General features: G+C 46.6%; 1 protein-coding gene across 1 annotated transcript in view; it reads right to left on the reverse strand.

Annotated features, from left to right (window-relative positions):
- The window catches only part of LOC144129294 (glutamate receptor 1-like), a 229,833-nt gene that overhangs the window by 24,387 nt on the left and 191,530 nt on the right, over window positions 1–13,916 (reverse strand). Inside the window, exon 12 of the mRNA XM_077663318.1 lies at window positions 3,377–3,575. Coding sequence (XP_077519444.1) covers window positions 3,377–3,575 — 199 coding nt within the window. The remainder of the gene's footprint in view (window positions 1–3,376; window positions 3,576–13,916) is intronic.

A 13,916-nucleotide genomic window follows, 5' to 3' on the forward strand; every position in this document is an offset into this window, starting at 1 on the left:
ATGGCCTCGTTAATGCAGGGAAGACAACAGAAGAGAGCGTGCAGCAGCTGAGGTCAAAACAAAACTGAACCCAACTATGTCATACGAAGTCAGGGGCGATATTCACGCAGCTTCGCTGGCGTAAGTGCGCTTAGCTTATGTCCTTCTGGCTGGCTGCGAAGACTGGGCAATCTTCTGGTTTTATCAGAATGATAAGCTTGGTCAGCGCACTTATGTAAGAAAAATCTCCTGCTCCTTCTGAGCCACACGGGTGCTTGGCAACTGATACGCAAGGAAAGCAAATAAATAAGTTTCATGTGCGCAACTAATGGTGTCAGACAGAGGAAGTGTCGAGCAGATAATCTTCTTTGCAGACAGCCTCTCTATATCGTTTCATCCGAAGGTAAACGTCACTACTCTTCTGAATGCAGGGCAAGAAAAAAACAAAAATAAACAACCACAGCGATATAGGAGTGGCCACTGGCTTTAGCGCCTATATTTTGGCTTCGTCGTAGCCCGAAAAAATGCGAAAAAAAACCAGGGAAGTGACTTCCACGGCTGTCCCCTCCCTTAGGGGGATCCCATTGAAGGGCTGACCGCTGATACGGAGAAAACGCCGTTTACTTCCCGCGGGACTGCCGGTCAGCGATCAGAAGAGGCACCCTAGGGGTTCACACTAAACCGGTGACAAAGCGGGGCTGTCCGGTCTTCAATGCAATCAAACGGAGCCAGGAAGCTCTGCGAGGTTTGTCTCACCAGGGCGCCTGTACACCCACTCCTATCAGGACATGCCGCTTTATGCCATATGATCCGCTAGTTTATCCACGGGAACAAAGAGAGAAGCTTTGTGAGGACATAAGACAGATGGCAGGTCGTAATGCTTGACATAAATATTTTTAGGTTTATTTTTCTTAAAACTGCGAGAGTGTGTAGAAGCCAGGGCGAAATTGCGCTAAAAAACACGACACACAAAGGAAGCACACACAGCACAGGACGAGCGCGGAGATTGTTTGAGCACCGGTATTACCAGTATCTGGGCAAGGGACCTAAGCGGTCACGGGAAATTTCCAGTGCCACTTCTACATAAACCGACGTTTCCGCATGACAGGAAAAGTATTCCAGCAAAAGCTCAATACTTTCCCCGGTGAACAGAAGAAAAAAAGATAACCGTTCTTGGGCACATTAAGATAAGAAACTTGCTAGGATTGAAGCTTGGACCAGTTGGTAGGGCACAAAAGAACTCGCGCAAAAACTGACACAAATACATGTGTGAGTCATTTCGTTGCGTGCGTTAATTTTTGCGCGGTTTTTCTCATTAGTAAGATAAGAATCATCCAAAGAAGATTTTTTTTCCAACTCGCACTTGTTAAATTTTTAGAAATGAATTTTGATAACACTGAAAGAGAAAGAAAAGCCTCAGCCTGCTGAAAACTACGGCTGTACAGATCCATCTGCGAACGAGAGAGTTCTTCCAGGATTGTAGTGTACTGCTTTTGTTAAGAGAAACTGGGTACTAATGAAAACAATTTTCATTTCGAAGAGCGCTCTTGCGAAGTGTTAAGAAGCCGCGCCTCTTCAATAGCTAATAGCTTGTGTTTTTGTGCTCGCGTTGCAGCTGTCCTGCTCGCCTTCCTTTGACGTTGATATTTGTACAATTGCACAGGCGGGAGGAAGCGCCAGCTGCAGCTTTAATCGCCTACGTGCGACCACATCCAACCATACGGTTGTTTGTTGTCCATTTTTTTTAATCTGGTGATGTTTGCACTATATCTGAGAACCTTTTCTTAAGTAAAATAGCCCCGTGAAGGCGTCAAAACTGGCCGGTCGTGATAGCTGCAAGAGTTACCAACCATGGATTTGAACGAGCCTGTCGGTAACGATGCACACTTACTGTAGGTAAGGGAAGTTGGGGCATTATACCTGTCAGAGTCGCTTGGAAAGCTTGGCGAAGTGCCCAAAAGCTAGATAGATGCGACCATTTTTGAAACTATTAATGGTGATGAAAAGCGCGGAGAAAACCCTGTTCTGTATTATGTATCCTGCATAAGAAGAGAATGTAATAAAATTACTGACGTCACCTAAGATTACTTACGTGCTGTGAATGCGAAAGCATGCACGCAGGATGGTCGGCTTTCGCGATGGCGCACTACTCTAATGCAGTGGCCAACGAAGCTGATCTGTTCTCGCCGCCCGAATGGAAGTTGGTGAAGACGATGATGCCAGAACCCAGCGTGAGAGACTGGCAGTTTAGGGCGCGGTATGTTGGGCTGCGGTGACGGCGCAGAAAACAAAGTACTCGCCTACACCATCGCCGTTGTATCAGCAGTCTTATATGGAGTTTCTTGACACCACTGTTTTAAAGCGTGTTAAGCGAATGCGCATTTGATTTGCTGCAAGAACGTTCTACTTTAATTGCACACATCAACGCTGCATATCAAAACATGGCTTCAGGCCAAAGAGGTGTTCATGTTATGGACGGTGAATTTCCGCGTGTTGAATACTCCAGACAACGCTGACCATTGTTTCATTCTGCGCAGTGATGCTACGTTTTTCTGGGACATATTACAACGAACGCTTAGGACGGACATTCAATTCACACCCTACAATATCCGTTTTTTTTGCCTCTTGAGAGTAACTGTTGTGCTTTGTCATCTCTTTATGTTGATAGGACTATTGAATCTCTGGAAGAGCTGTATGATGGACCACCATGCGGAATCACCGCGGTCATTGTTACGTGAGCAGTGCGCTTTGGTGGGGGAAGTATATGCTGCTCTGGAAGAGCCGCCTATAGCTGGCTTCCCTATCTGGATGCATGTGCGTGCCTCCCTACAAAATTTTTGATGCTTGGGAAGGTGGGGACGTGCAAGGGAATGGCGGGCTGGTATGATGGAGTGTTTTGTGACATGACCATATTCACATTTTCCTTTTCGGCAGTTTTTCCATGCAATAAAAAAAATGTGGTGACGGTTCAGTGTTCTAATGGAGTGGAAGCCTAATCTGATCTGATCTGTCTACGCCGGCCTTGTTTCGGAACCCAATTCTGGAGATATTTTATTTTCCTTTCTTTCCAGACGAAGTAGGCTCTGTCGATGACGCCTAGTGGTCACGTGTGTCTTCGGATCGTCTGGCGTAGACAAATACAGCGCCGGATTTTCCGCCTCATGATCCGTATAACGCTTTTGCATTAAAAAAAATACTTTTCAGTCAATTACAGTTTGATTACCATCTGAGGCATTATAAATATTTATCAAATAAGTGAGCACATGAAAGGTAAAGTGCATAATAAAACATTGTAAACTAACGCCATAACGAAGGCACGTAGCCTTAACATGCAAGAAGCGAAGCAAGCAAAGCCTTTGTTTGAAAACCGGAATGAGAAGACGTGCACACTGCTCACCCTGAAGAATTCTTGAGTGGAGGAGTACCACAGCGTGCCATATTCGACCTCCGTCTGCTTCGCGAGGTCGTCGGCAGAGTTGATGGGCGTGACCATCCGCTCGACAGTCAGGAAGGCGGCCAGGTTGGCCGTGTACGAAGAGATGATGATGAGCGTGAAGAACCACCACACGCTGCCCACCATGCGGCCCGACACGGACCTGCGACGCCAGCGTGCCACGCGTGCAGGAACACTGGGTGCGCGTCACGTGACTATGCGCGCCTTGCATTTAAGACCTTCATGCAGCGACGTCACATGGGTGCGGGGGCACTACACCGGGAGAGGAAAAAAAGCCTTAATCACTTCTTTCGCGGTGCAAGGATGCCGTAAAAATGCTCACTGGAGCAACCTGGTGTTCAAGAAATTATGTCCTTTACTATGTCAGCTGTTGTGGGGACATTTTCTGGGGCCGACAACGTTGCAGTCGGTGCGCACATCGCAACGAGATACCTTCGCGTTCAATCTCGACGCAATCGAACACGCTCACTTTGCCTTCGCCTCGCATTAAGCTCGCGTTCACATCCTGTTAACCCCGCATACGTCCACTCCGTGGGACACATGTGGGGGGGGGGGGGGGGGGGATCCCTTCGGGTGGGGTTGGAGTACTGAAGGGGCCCTATCGCTATCACTTCAGCGTTCCGGAGGAATGCGGTTCTTCAGAATTGCTTTTCAGGCTTGCTGCACGTAACTTGACGGATTGCTACGTAAAGAACGTGACCCAGCGCTCCCAGACTGCGCACCTGTATACCGCATCATGCTATCAACACCACAACACTTTTGTGAGCGGGCATTGGAAGAAACTAAGGAACACGTGACTAGACCATCAGCGCCAACTGTGTACTCCTTTAGCCAGCTTTTCAGAGTTATTCGTGCGGAAATACTCAACACAGGGGTGTTCTAAGATTAACTACTCAAGTCTAAAGGCTCGCAGAACGTGAAAGGGGCTTTACAAGTTCTTAAGGATGAGGTTACGGGAAAAAGGGCAGAGAAAAATATCCAAACGCGTTAGTTATCATAAACATGAGATTGTGCTTCGAAGGCGTGGGTGAGGATAACAAACTATGCAGTGTAAGTGCTTTTTCGTGCATTGAGGTGAGGGAGAGCATGCCCTCGCGGTGTTTATTTCCTTCTTTTTCGGACCACGGCAGGCTCTCCTATGAGCCCTAGTCTGTAAAGGTAGACGTCCGCGCAATCGATTTAAGCTGGAAGCGTGCCTAATTACTTAAGCTAAGGCATTTATTCTGTACGATAATAAATGAGCTAACAGGAATTGTTCGCGTTAAAATAGGGAGCATAAAAAAACTGGCTATCAAATTTCGGCTCGATGATAATTTTGGCGCGTACGCACTCAACTGTTTCTATTTTTCTATCTTCTTTTATTTTCTTTTACTTTCGCTTAGACTCTATTTCGTGCATTGACGTACAGTCACTTCAGCTGCCGGATTATTTTAATAAGACGCGCAGGCACTCACAAGGAGAACGTGCTATAAGCCCGAACCCAGCGAATTTGAGGTGTCGTGAGGCTCACACTTTAAGCCCTGATGTGGTCCCTAATCCGAGAGAGTTCGCTCGCTAGCCTTTCTTATTTCTAACGATGGTCAGTTCCTGTAACGGCTGTGCCTTATTGATCGCTAGCCGCACGCACCGAAGCAGAACAGAAAGCAAAATAAATAAACAAAAAAGAGGTGCACAAAAGAGATGAATAAGGAAAGGACAGAGAGTAACAAGCCAGGGCAGTAAAATTAACTCCGTCACCTGCTGTAGCTTTCCTCGCGAATTCGCTGCAAGTAAGCTGGACAGGTTCTCCAGGGAAATCCAATTACGAACCCATGACCAAACTTTTCCACCCGAACATATCCGTTTAGGGCCGGAAATTCTAAATGCAGATTACGCCTGAACAGCCACAGGGTTGGGCGCATGGGAACGCGTAGCTCTGAGCGAAATATCTGCGCGCGGGTTAAGTTTTTGGCATTTTTTTTCTTGGCGTCAGAGTACATCTGCGGTTATAAGCCTGCAGGCAGGCCGCGCTAGTGACCTACCTTATTTAGTTGTGCGAACTACTTCTGGCGTGGGGCTTTGTTGCAGTGCCTTTATTATTACATTAGGATTTCCTTACTATTGCATTACGAGTGTCGTCCCAGTGCGGGATCTTGCGTACTTTCAGCAACGACGTCGTTCCAGTTCAGTTCCTGTCTCCTGCGAGGTAAGGCTCTTCAACGAGTGTCTTTCTCACACTCTGACTTCGCAACACACTGCGGGTTGAAAACCTAATAGAGAATACCTTGCGCTTTTTTTTGTGTTGCCTACTGCGCGCAGAAAACTAAGGTTAAGAGTACGACAGAAAAGTAAGATGGTTGCACCCATCGAAAGAACTGGAAGTCGTACGAAACAAGCTGAAAAATGGCTCCATCGGCTCTAATAGTGCTCAGTGTATCAGTGAGAGCATGACACCCTGGTAAATTACAGCCGTTTTCTTTCTAGATGACTCGTCTCCGTAACACGGGGAGGCAGGCAGACTCGGAGCGGTGGCAGCTAGGGACCAGGAATGAAGGGGGGGGGGGCGAAGTGGATGCGGCAGTAGCACACGACTCAGAGTCTCTCTTTCAAACAGGAGGGTCGCGCCCAGCACAGTCTCGAGAGGCGGAGTGTGGCGGAAGGCGGTCTTCCGCAGCCCCTTTTCACGAATTACAGGTGATGTAAACACGTCCGACGTTGGCGGTGGTGCCGGATGAGTATTTACAGCCGGCATGTTCAGTCCGTCGCTGATGCGAGAGTATGCATTTTTTAGCGGAGCCACGCGTGGAGAGTGATTTGTAATGGACCGCAAGCATGCACCACGCTACGAGGCCTAATGGAAAAGTGTGGGCCGGGAGAGGCGGTGTCCTAGATACCTTCGAGCGCAGATATTTTTTTCATAGCTCGATTTCTTCGCTACCCTTGTGCTTGACGTCTCTTTGCATTGCTATGTGAAAAGGGGTGGCCGGGGAGCCTAGTTTTCTCAGGCTGGGAACTTGAAACAGACGTGTAGCGAAACGTCCGCAGCAATTTTTCGTTGGCTAAAGAGGAGAAAGGAAGCGGGAAAAGTTTCCGCGGCGATGGACCATTAACTCGTATATTTTTATACTCCGCGGAGCTGTGGAAGGCACAGTTATACGATTAGAGTGGAAGAACGACGGAATTTCTTTTTGTCATGTAAGAATGGCTAATGAGTGCGGCTAGTCAGTGTAGTAAGCGATATAAAAATCACTTCATTGGGGACGTTGCCACTGGTGGAGAACCTTGTGAATTTGGCTTTTGAATCGCAGACGTTAACTCCGGATTCCCTAGCACTGCCTCTTTCAACGAGTTGAAGCATGGGCCTCATTAGGTGCATGCTACACTCAAGCAGACATTTTGAGAGAAAACGGCCGCTTTCACGTCACTTTGGCATTAAGGCAATGGGACACTAACAGAGGTATTTTTGTAAGCTAATGTTAGCGAGTCCTTGCAACGCTAGGCAGCTTCCCAGCTTCTTGAGCTCTCGTATTAGCTGCAGATGCGCTGCATGTTTGTCTGGTAGCGAATGAAGACGTGTGGTCGATTGTTTTGTCACAGAAGCAGCTTCGTATCAAGTCCTTTCGTTTTCAATTACAAAAGCGCGAAAAGTTTGTTTGAAAGGAAAGTGCAGTTGGATCGGTATCTAGGGCTCTAAATTTCTCATCGTGAGCTCTAGTTTAAGTGACAACTTTAGATACAGATTTTTTAGTGCGCTAGCACATATAGGGCTCCTATTCGCCGCATTTAGTCGCTGTGTGTTTGTCTGAAGCTTGTTTTGTGGCAGGCTACTCACCTGCCACAGCTACCTGGGCAAGTTGCCCCCACCCGATGGGCAGGTTAGTATATATATATATATATATGTATATATATATATATATATATATATATATATATATATATATATATATATATATATATATATATATATATATATATATATATATATATATATATATATATATCAGCAGACAAGTTAAAGGAAATGAGGGGCCCGTTTGACAAATTTATGAAGGGAGCCAACAGTCACCGTAACCAAGGTGCATAGGGGAACGTTAGTTTTTTTTTTTTAATGTGTTATGCTTATCAGTAGGATAATAATTCTTAGATTAATAAATCGCTTAAATAAAATTACTTATAAAGCAGCAGAAAAAACAACCATGCCGCCGGTGGGATCCGAACCCACGACCTCCGAATATCGCGTGCGGTGCTCTTACCAACTGAGCTACGGCGACGGCTGTCTCTCAAGGCTCGCTTACACCTAGTAAACATAAATACCCACGAGAGCAGCAGATTGGACAGCCGTCGCCGTAGCTCAGTTGGTAAGAGCACCGGACGCGATATTCGGAGGTCGTGGGTTCGGATCCCACCGGCGGCATGGTTGTTTTCTCTGCTGCTTTATAAGTAATTTTCTTTAAGCGATTTATTAATCTAAGAATTATTATCCTACTGATAAGCATAACACATTAAAAAAAAAACTAACGTTCCCCTATGCACCTTGGTTTCGGTGACTGTTGGCTCCCTTCACATATATATATATATATATATATATATATATATATATATATATATATATATATATATATATATATATATATATATATATATATATATATATATATATATATATATATATATATATATATATAAATATATATATATTGCTCCACTTCTGCACCACTAGCGACGCCAGGAGTGGTAGCAAGGCTCCCAGAGATCTATGAATGGAGAGAATGACCAATTTTGCATGTAAGGGCATTAGTTCATTGTAACTATCCGAATTGCCTTCCGTGAACACTGGATCTGAACAGCGGAACTGAAGAGAAAACCCGAACTGCTAGCGCACCGAATTCGGTCTAACTACGCAAATCGACCACTGTTTTTTTCTTGTTTTGCTCTGTCCTGTGCTGGGGCAAGAGTGAAGGGGTAAAAAAAAGCCCGCGGTCGGGGGCTCACCTGTGCGCCAGGGAGCGTCAGTCGGCGGCCACTGATTTGACTGAGTAGTACAGCCTGCGAATGCCCATACCTTTTCTTCGCTTCTGCCCGCCTGCTGGGTGCCCTGAACTGACATTTTCACGCCATTTCTTTTCTTTGCTCATTTTTTTTTTATTTTCGCCACACTCACTGTTTTTTAAGTTTCATCACAGATTACTGTTACTTTGTTTAAGGGGCTCCTCATCTTTGTCCTATCAATTTCTTCACCCAATATTGGCCAGTCATCTTTCCTTCTTTGAGCCTTTCTTCTCTCTGATATCAACCTCGGCTAGTCCTCGTTTCAAAAGATGGATGACACGGGATAGGGCACGCGAGGTCAGCACAGGTGCAGGGACAGGTGGCAGTGGAAAGGCGGGGACGCCGCGGGACGCGGTCAGCGTGGCATGCGTTGCCGCGGCGCAGTCTCTCATCGACCCTGGACGGCAGTCTGCGGCGGGAATGGGGAGACCTGCCCCAGAAGCGAGCACACATCGCCGGCGCTCCCTTCCTTCCCTTCGCACCGAGTTTCCCCGAACGGGCCTCCCGCCTCTCCCGACGGCTTCAATTCCCGCGTGGCGGGCCCACTACATTCGGGCCTTATCGCATTCCTCGCGCTTGTCAAGCGGTTGGCCCGCTGACAGCTTCCTCGGGCCGGCCAGTTGTCCGGCGCCGAACGACTCGGCGCCGTCGGGAATAGTCACCCAGCTTTTCTCAGTCGCAGGCGTTAAGATCGCCAGTCCGCGCCAACAGCTGGAACCTTACCGACCCCGTTCGCCCTCCCCTTCCCATCAACCGCCTTGTAGACAGGCCTGAAGACACGCATCGGAACGTCAAAATATCAGTGAAGTATATAGCGAGCTGGATCCCTTCGAGTACGCATTTCTGAACACATTTTCGCCGCAGTGCGATAAGAGTTGCGAGCTTAATTCCCGCACAGCTGTGGTGTACCAGGTTCATGCCACGTGCATGCCTGCCTATCTGTGCTATGGCGGCCGTGATGCGCTCTCTCTGCGAATCAGACTTCTTCCAACGTCGAGCATTTTCGGGGAAAGTTATCGTCGCTCGTAGACGCAGTGGCGATTCATTTTCTTTTTTATCTAGCATTGCTTAGCGGAAACGGAAGTAGTTCGAGTTCAGGCGGACGACGCCGCGCGTTTTATTGCTGCAGTGATGACACGCCACGAAGGAACACCTGTCAGTGGCACTCCACCAGGTGGAAACAATAAAAGCTGCCCATGACAACGAGAACGATGCCATACGTCTGGCCTCAAAGCATTGAAATGACCGTACAAAGTAGGGTTTGCATATATATTCGCATTACTTGTGCCTGTTTGTGGGAGGACTCTTTTACACAAGTAACTTTTGAAGTTTTCTGATATAAAAAAAAAGCAAGTAAGTTCAGATGTATTTTATAGTTTAGAGTCATTAATAAGTGAAGAAAGAAAAATTATATACTGTGCATTTTAAATTGCATACGTGCTGTAAAGGGGACCCCAGAGAAAAAAGGAAGATGTTACAGGTGGTTGTAAAGAACTCGACCCAGTTGTGCGCACTCGGTCATGTCTATATCAGTCAATTTAATTCCTGTGGTCATGTGGTCGACACGAATGACATGATTAATGGTTCACTCATCGATATTTACGTGCAGTGCCCAATGAATGCACTTCAGTGACATGAGCGTGTTGTCTTTGCTGAATTCCGCGCCGTAATGGTCTATAAGCGTCTTTGGAGACGTCAAATGCGTTATAATAATACGAACTTTGTTATGGAATTTGTTAGAAAGCTTCCTTTTGGTGAAAAGTCTCGGAAAATCATCAAACAGCGCCGTGTGCACCGAAAGCCGCACTCTTGGGGTATCGCGTGTTATTGGTTGACGACTATATACTGCCTGTTTCTTTTTTCCAGTGGTTTGGCGCGCATTGCAGTTAGCTCTACAACAGCTACTGTGCTCCTCGTGTTTAACTCATTACGTACATATTGTAGCTTTTTCTTCAGAATTTCATTTGTTTTAGAGGAAGGATCCTTCCTGTATACCTTTCATCAGCATTTGCAACGTTGAACTACAGGGGCCTAGCTCTAATTCTTCCGTACACACTGCCTACAATTAATGATAACATGCAGTACGTATGTAAAGGAAAGAAAACGGTTCGAGAAAAGTAATCGCCAACAACCAGTTTTATACACACGTGGCTTGTTCGTTTGCAATAAACAATAAGTGCGCAGCAAACTAAACCTCACCCAAGCCCTCAGCTTGCGGGCGCACTTTTGTACGTGTTATGCTGGAATCGTTGAAAGTGGGAGGTTTCAAGAGATTTTTCGTAATGACACTCTTTAGACCATGACTGGACAAATGCGCCACTGTAATACGACCCTGACTTTAGGAGAAAAAAAAGGTTCTTCAAGACGACAAAAAAAAAAGTGGTGCATGCGTGAAGATCGCATCGGTTGTTTGATTCAACTCTGTTTGTCTAAGATCCACCATGCGTGCAACTGCGGCTTTGCGTCTGCGTCATGCACTGAGACCTCTGAAGAGAAATACAGGCTGTATCGCTTTTCCAATTACGAGACTCTGCACAAGCTTAAGCTGGAATGCTTATTAAAAAGTAATTTTTGGCGTTTCTTTCATTTTTTGACGAACGCTGAAATATTTGGCTTTGAACTTTACTCCGACCACAGTGAAGCCCCACAGCGTACTTCGAGTTACTTTACCTCTCCTGTTTAAGTGAAAGGAGGTGAACGAACAAACAAACAAACAAGAAGAAATCAAGTAACGAAAAGTGAATAAAAGTGTAAGCCACCTAAAGATCGAACGAACACGCAAGCGCGCAGCCGAAGCGACCAGGCACCGCGAGTATATATAGGGAGTAATAAGGACGTATAAGCGAGCTCGGTTTTGGGTACAGTACAAGAGAAAGCAGGCGAAGGAAATGAAAATAAATGGCACCCAGCGCTCCATGACTCTCTTATTAGGAAATATAACGAAACAGGACGCTGTTTCTGGCTCAAACATGCAGTACAAATGAGAGCAAAGCAGAAGACGGGCGCGAAGCTGACCATGCGCGAATTCCGTTCTCTAATCATAGCGCGGTAACGCGTTCTTGCTTTCTCGCCCGAAACTGTTGCGCTGCCGACGGGGAAGTAAACGGCAAGCCTGCCATCTTTGAAACAGCCTTTCCATATTCTTCAGGCCTTTCCCTTTATTTCCTAGTGCTCTGGTAAGGAGGGATGTATCCAGGGACAAAAGGGACGAATCCGCGAGAAACACGCCGCGCGTTATTGGCCATGCGGCAGTCACAGCGTCGAGGATGCCATCCAGTCACATCGTTTCCCCTGTACAGCTCGAAACTTAAGGAAGCTGCGTGCGTGTGTGTGTGCTCAAGCAAACATACAGGCGTGCCAGACACTAGCTGTTGCTTCGGCAAGTTCGGCCCAGCGCAGAATCTATAGCGCCTCGGGTGCCGGCTTCTGTCAATATGTGCTTTCGCACAGACCATGTGCCTGGATCAGTCTCCGCGAGTACACGTTCCAGCCATTCTAGAGTACCCCCCCCCCCCCCCCCCTTTTTTTTTTTTTGCTGCCGAGATCACATTTTCGCACACAACGGCGGCACGTATACGAGGCGTTTCACGATGGCTCGGGAATTTCATTTATACCGACGATGCGGCGTAAGTTTGAAAACTTTCACCTAACACCTTTTTAGAAGGTCCCTACCCCCCGGGATTCGACGCTTGTCTGGACGTACAAGTAAACAATAATTGTATGTGAGTGGTACCGGCGCGCTAAATTGCAAGCACCCACGGGACATATCTACGCGTCTGGCTCGACAACACGACGCGAAAAGGCGCCACTTTATCTCTTCCTCTCCTGCATCACCTTACTCATTCCCCTCTCCTTTTCATCCACGTTGTTGCTGGATGCGTGAATAGGGGGCGTAACCACCCCGTATTTATTCATGGCCGACGAGAAGGGTCGTTAGCGTGAACTCGCCAGCACGCACCACGCTCGAGTCTAACACCTCACGTCCCTCGCGCCAGCTTTCCACCCTCGCTAAGCGACAGAAAAAGAAGCGCCGGTAAATGCGCGGGGCCGTGGGTCTGTTGCTTCGCCCGAAGTAAACATGTCAATCGAGGGAACTTATGCTTCCTTCGACTCCTGCCTGCACAGTTTAGGACAGCCTGCTTATCGCTGGCATTGTTCTGCCTGTCTTCCTACCTTTTTAGTGCGATAGCACGTATATGTAGGGGCCATTCGCCGCATTTAGCCGTTGTGTTTTTTTATTTGCCTATTTTTTAAAACTGTGTAAAGTCTTAAGTGAAACATTCTGCGTATAAAGATACAGGAAGACAACAGTCACTGAAAGAAAGGAGCATTGGGGAATGTTTTTTTTTCCAGTTTTGTGCTCTTCATCAATGGAAGAATAATAGTGTAATTAATTTATTGCTGAAAAGATAATTCATTACAAAGCAAAATAAAAAAAAACAACCACATGACGCAGGTGGGATCCGAGCCCACGCGGCATGTGGTTCTTCTTTTCCTTTGTAACAAATCATGTTTAAGCAATAAAGTAATTACACTATTAATCTCGCATTGATGAAGACCAAAGAATTTTAAAAAATCGTAAGGACGGTTACGTAAGGACGGAAGTTGCTGACACGTTCAATTTCCTCACTGTGCGCTTTTCTTTACACGCCTCTCCAGAAGGCAGATGACTCAGGCACTTACAGAGTATTTGTTTCCTGTACCGTTGTATCGGCATCCTTTTCTGGAGTTCCTTCAAACCAGAGTTTTAAAACGTGTTAGGCGAATGTGTGTTTCTTCTGGGGCAAAAACATTCTTCTTTAAACTGCACACATTCACGCTGCCTGTGAAGGCATGGCTTCATGCTAAGGAGATGCTTGCTCCATTGACGGTGAATTGCCGCCTGTGCAATAGATCAGAGAAAATTGACCGTTGTTTTATTCTGTGCATTGATGCTATAATGTTCTTCTGGGACATATTATAACGAGAAATTAAGAAGGACATTGACATCACACCCTACAGTATCCGTTTTTTGTTGCCTGTGGAGAAAAACTGTGTTGTGCCATGGGATCTATTTATGTTGCTGGGACTATTTAGTCTCTGGAAGAGCCGCATGATGGAGCGCCACGCCGAATCACCACGGTCATCGAAATCTTTGCTTCGTGAGCGATGCACTTTGGTTCGGGGAGTATATGCTGCTCTGGGAGAGCTGCCTAGCTGGCTCCCCTATCTTGATGGACGTGTTTGACTCCCAGACTTTCGATATTTTTGAAGGAGGGTTCATGCAGGGGTAAGGTGCCTGGTGTTTTGTGAAGTAAGCATGCTTAGATTTTTCTTTCCGGCACTATTTCTACGCAATAAAGAAAAGGAAACTGCGGCGATAGCCGAGTGCTCTCGTGTAGTGGCCAGCGCAGCTGATCTGTTTGCGGCGCCCCAGGTTCGAATTCCAGTGACTGCGAAGTTTATTTTTGTTTAT

This window comes from Amblyomma americanum, chromosome 4 (assembly GCF_052857255.1).
Source record: "Amblyomma americanum isolate KBUSLIRL-KWMA chromosome 4, ASM5285725v1, whole genome shotgun sequence".
Taxonomy (NCBI): Eukaryota; Metazoa; Arthropoda; class Arachnida; order Ixodida; family Ixodidae; genus Amblyomma; species Amblyomma americanum.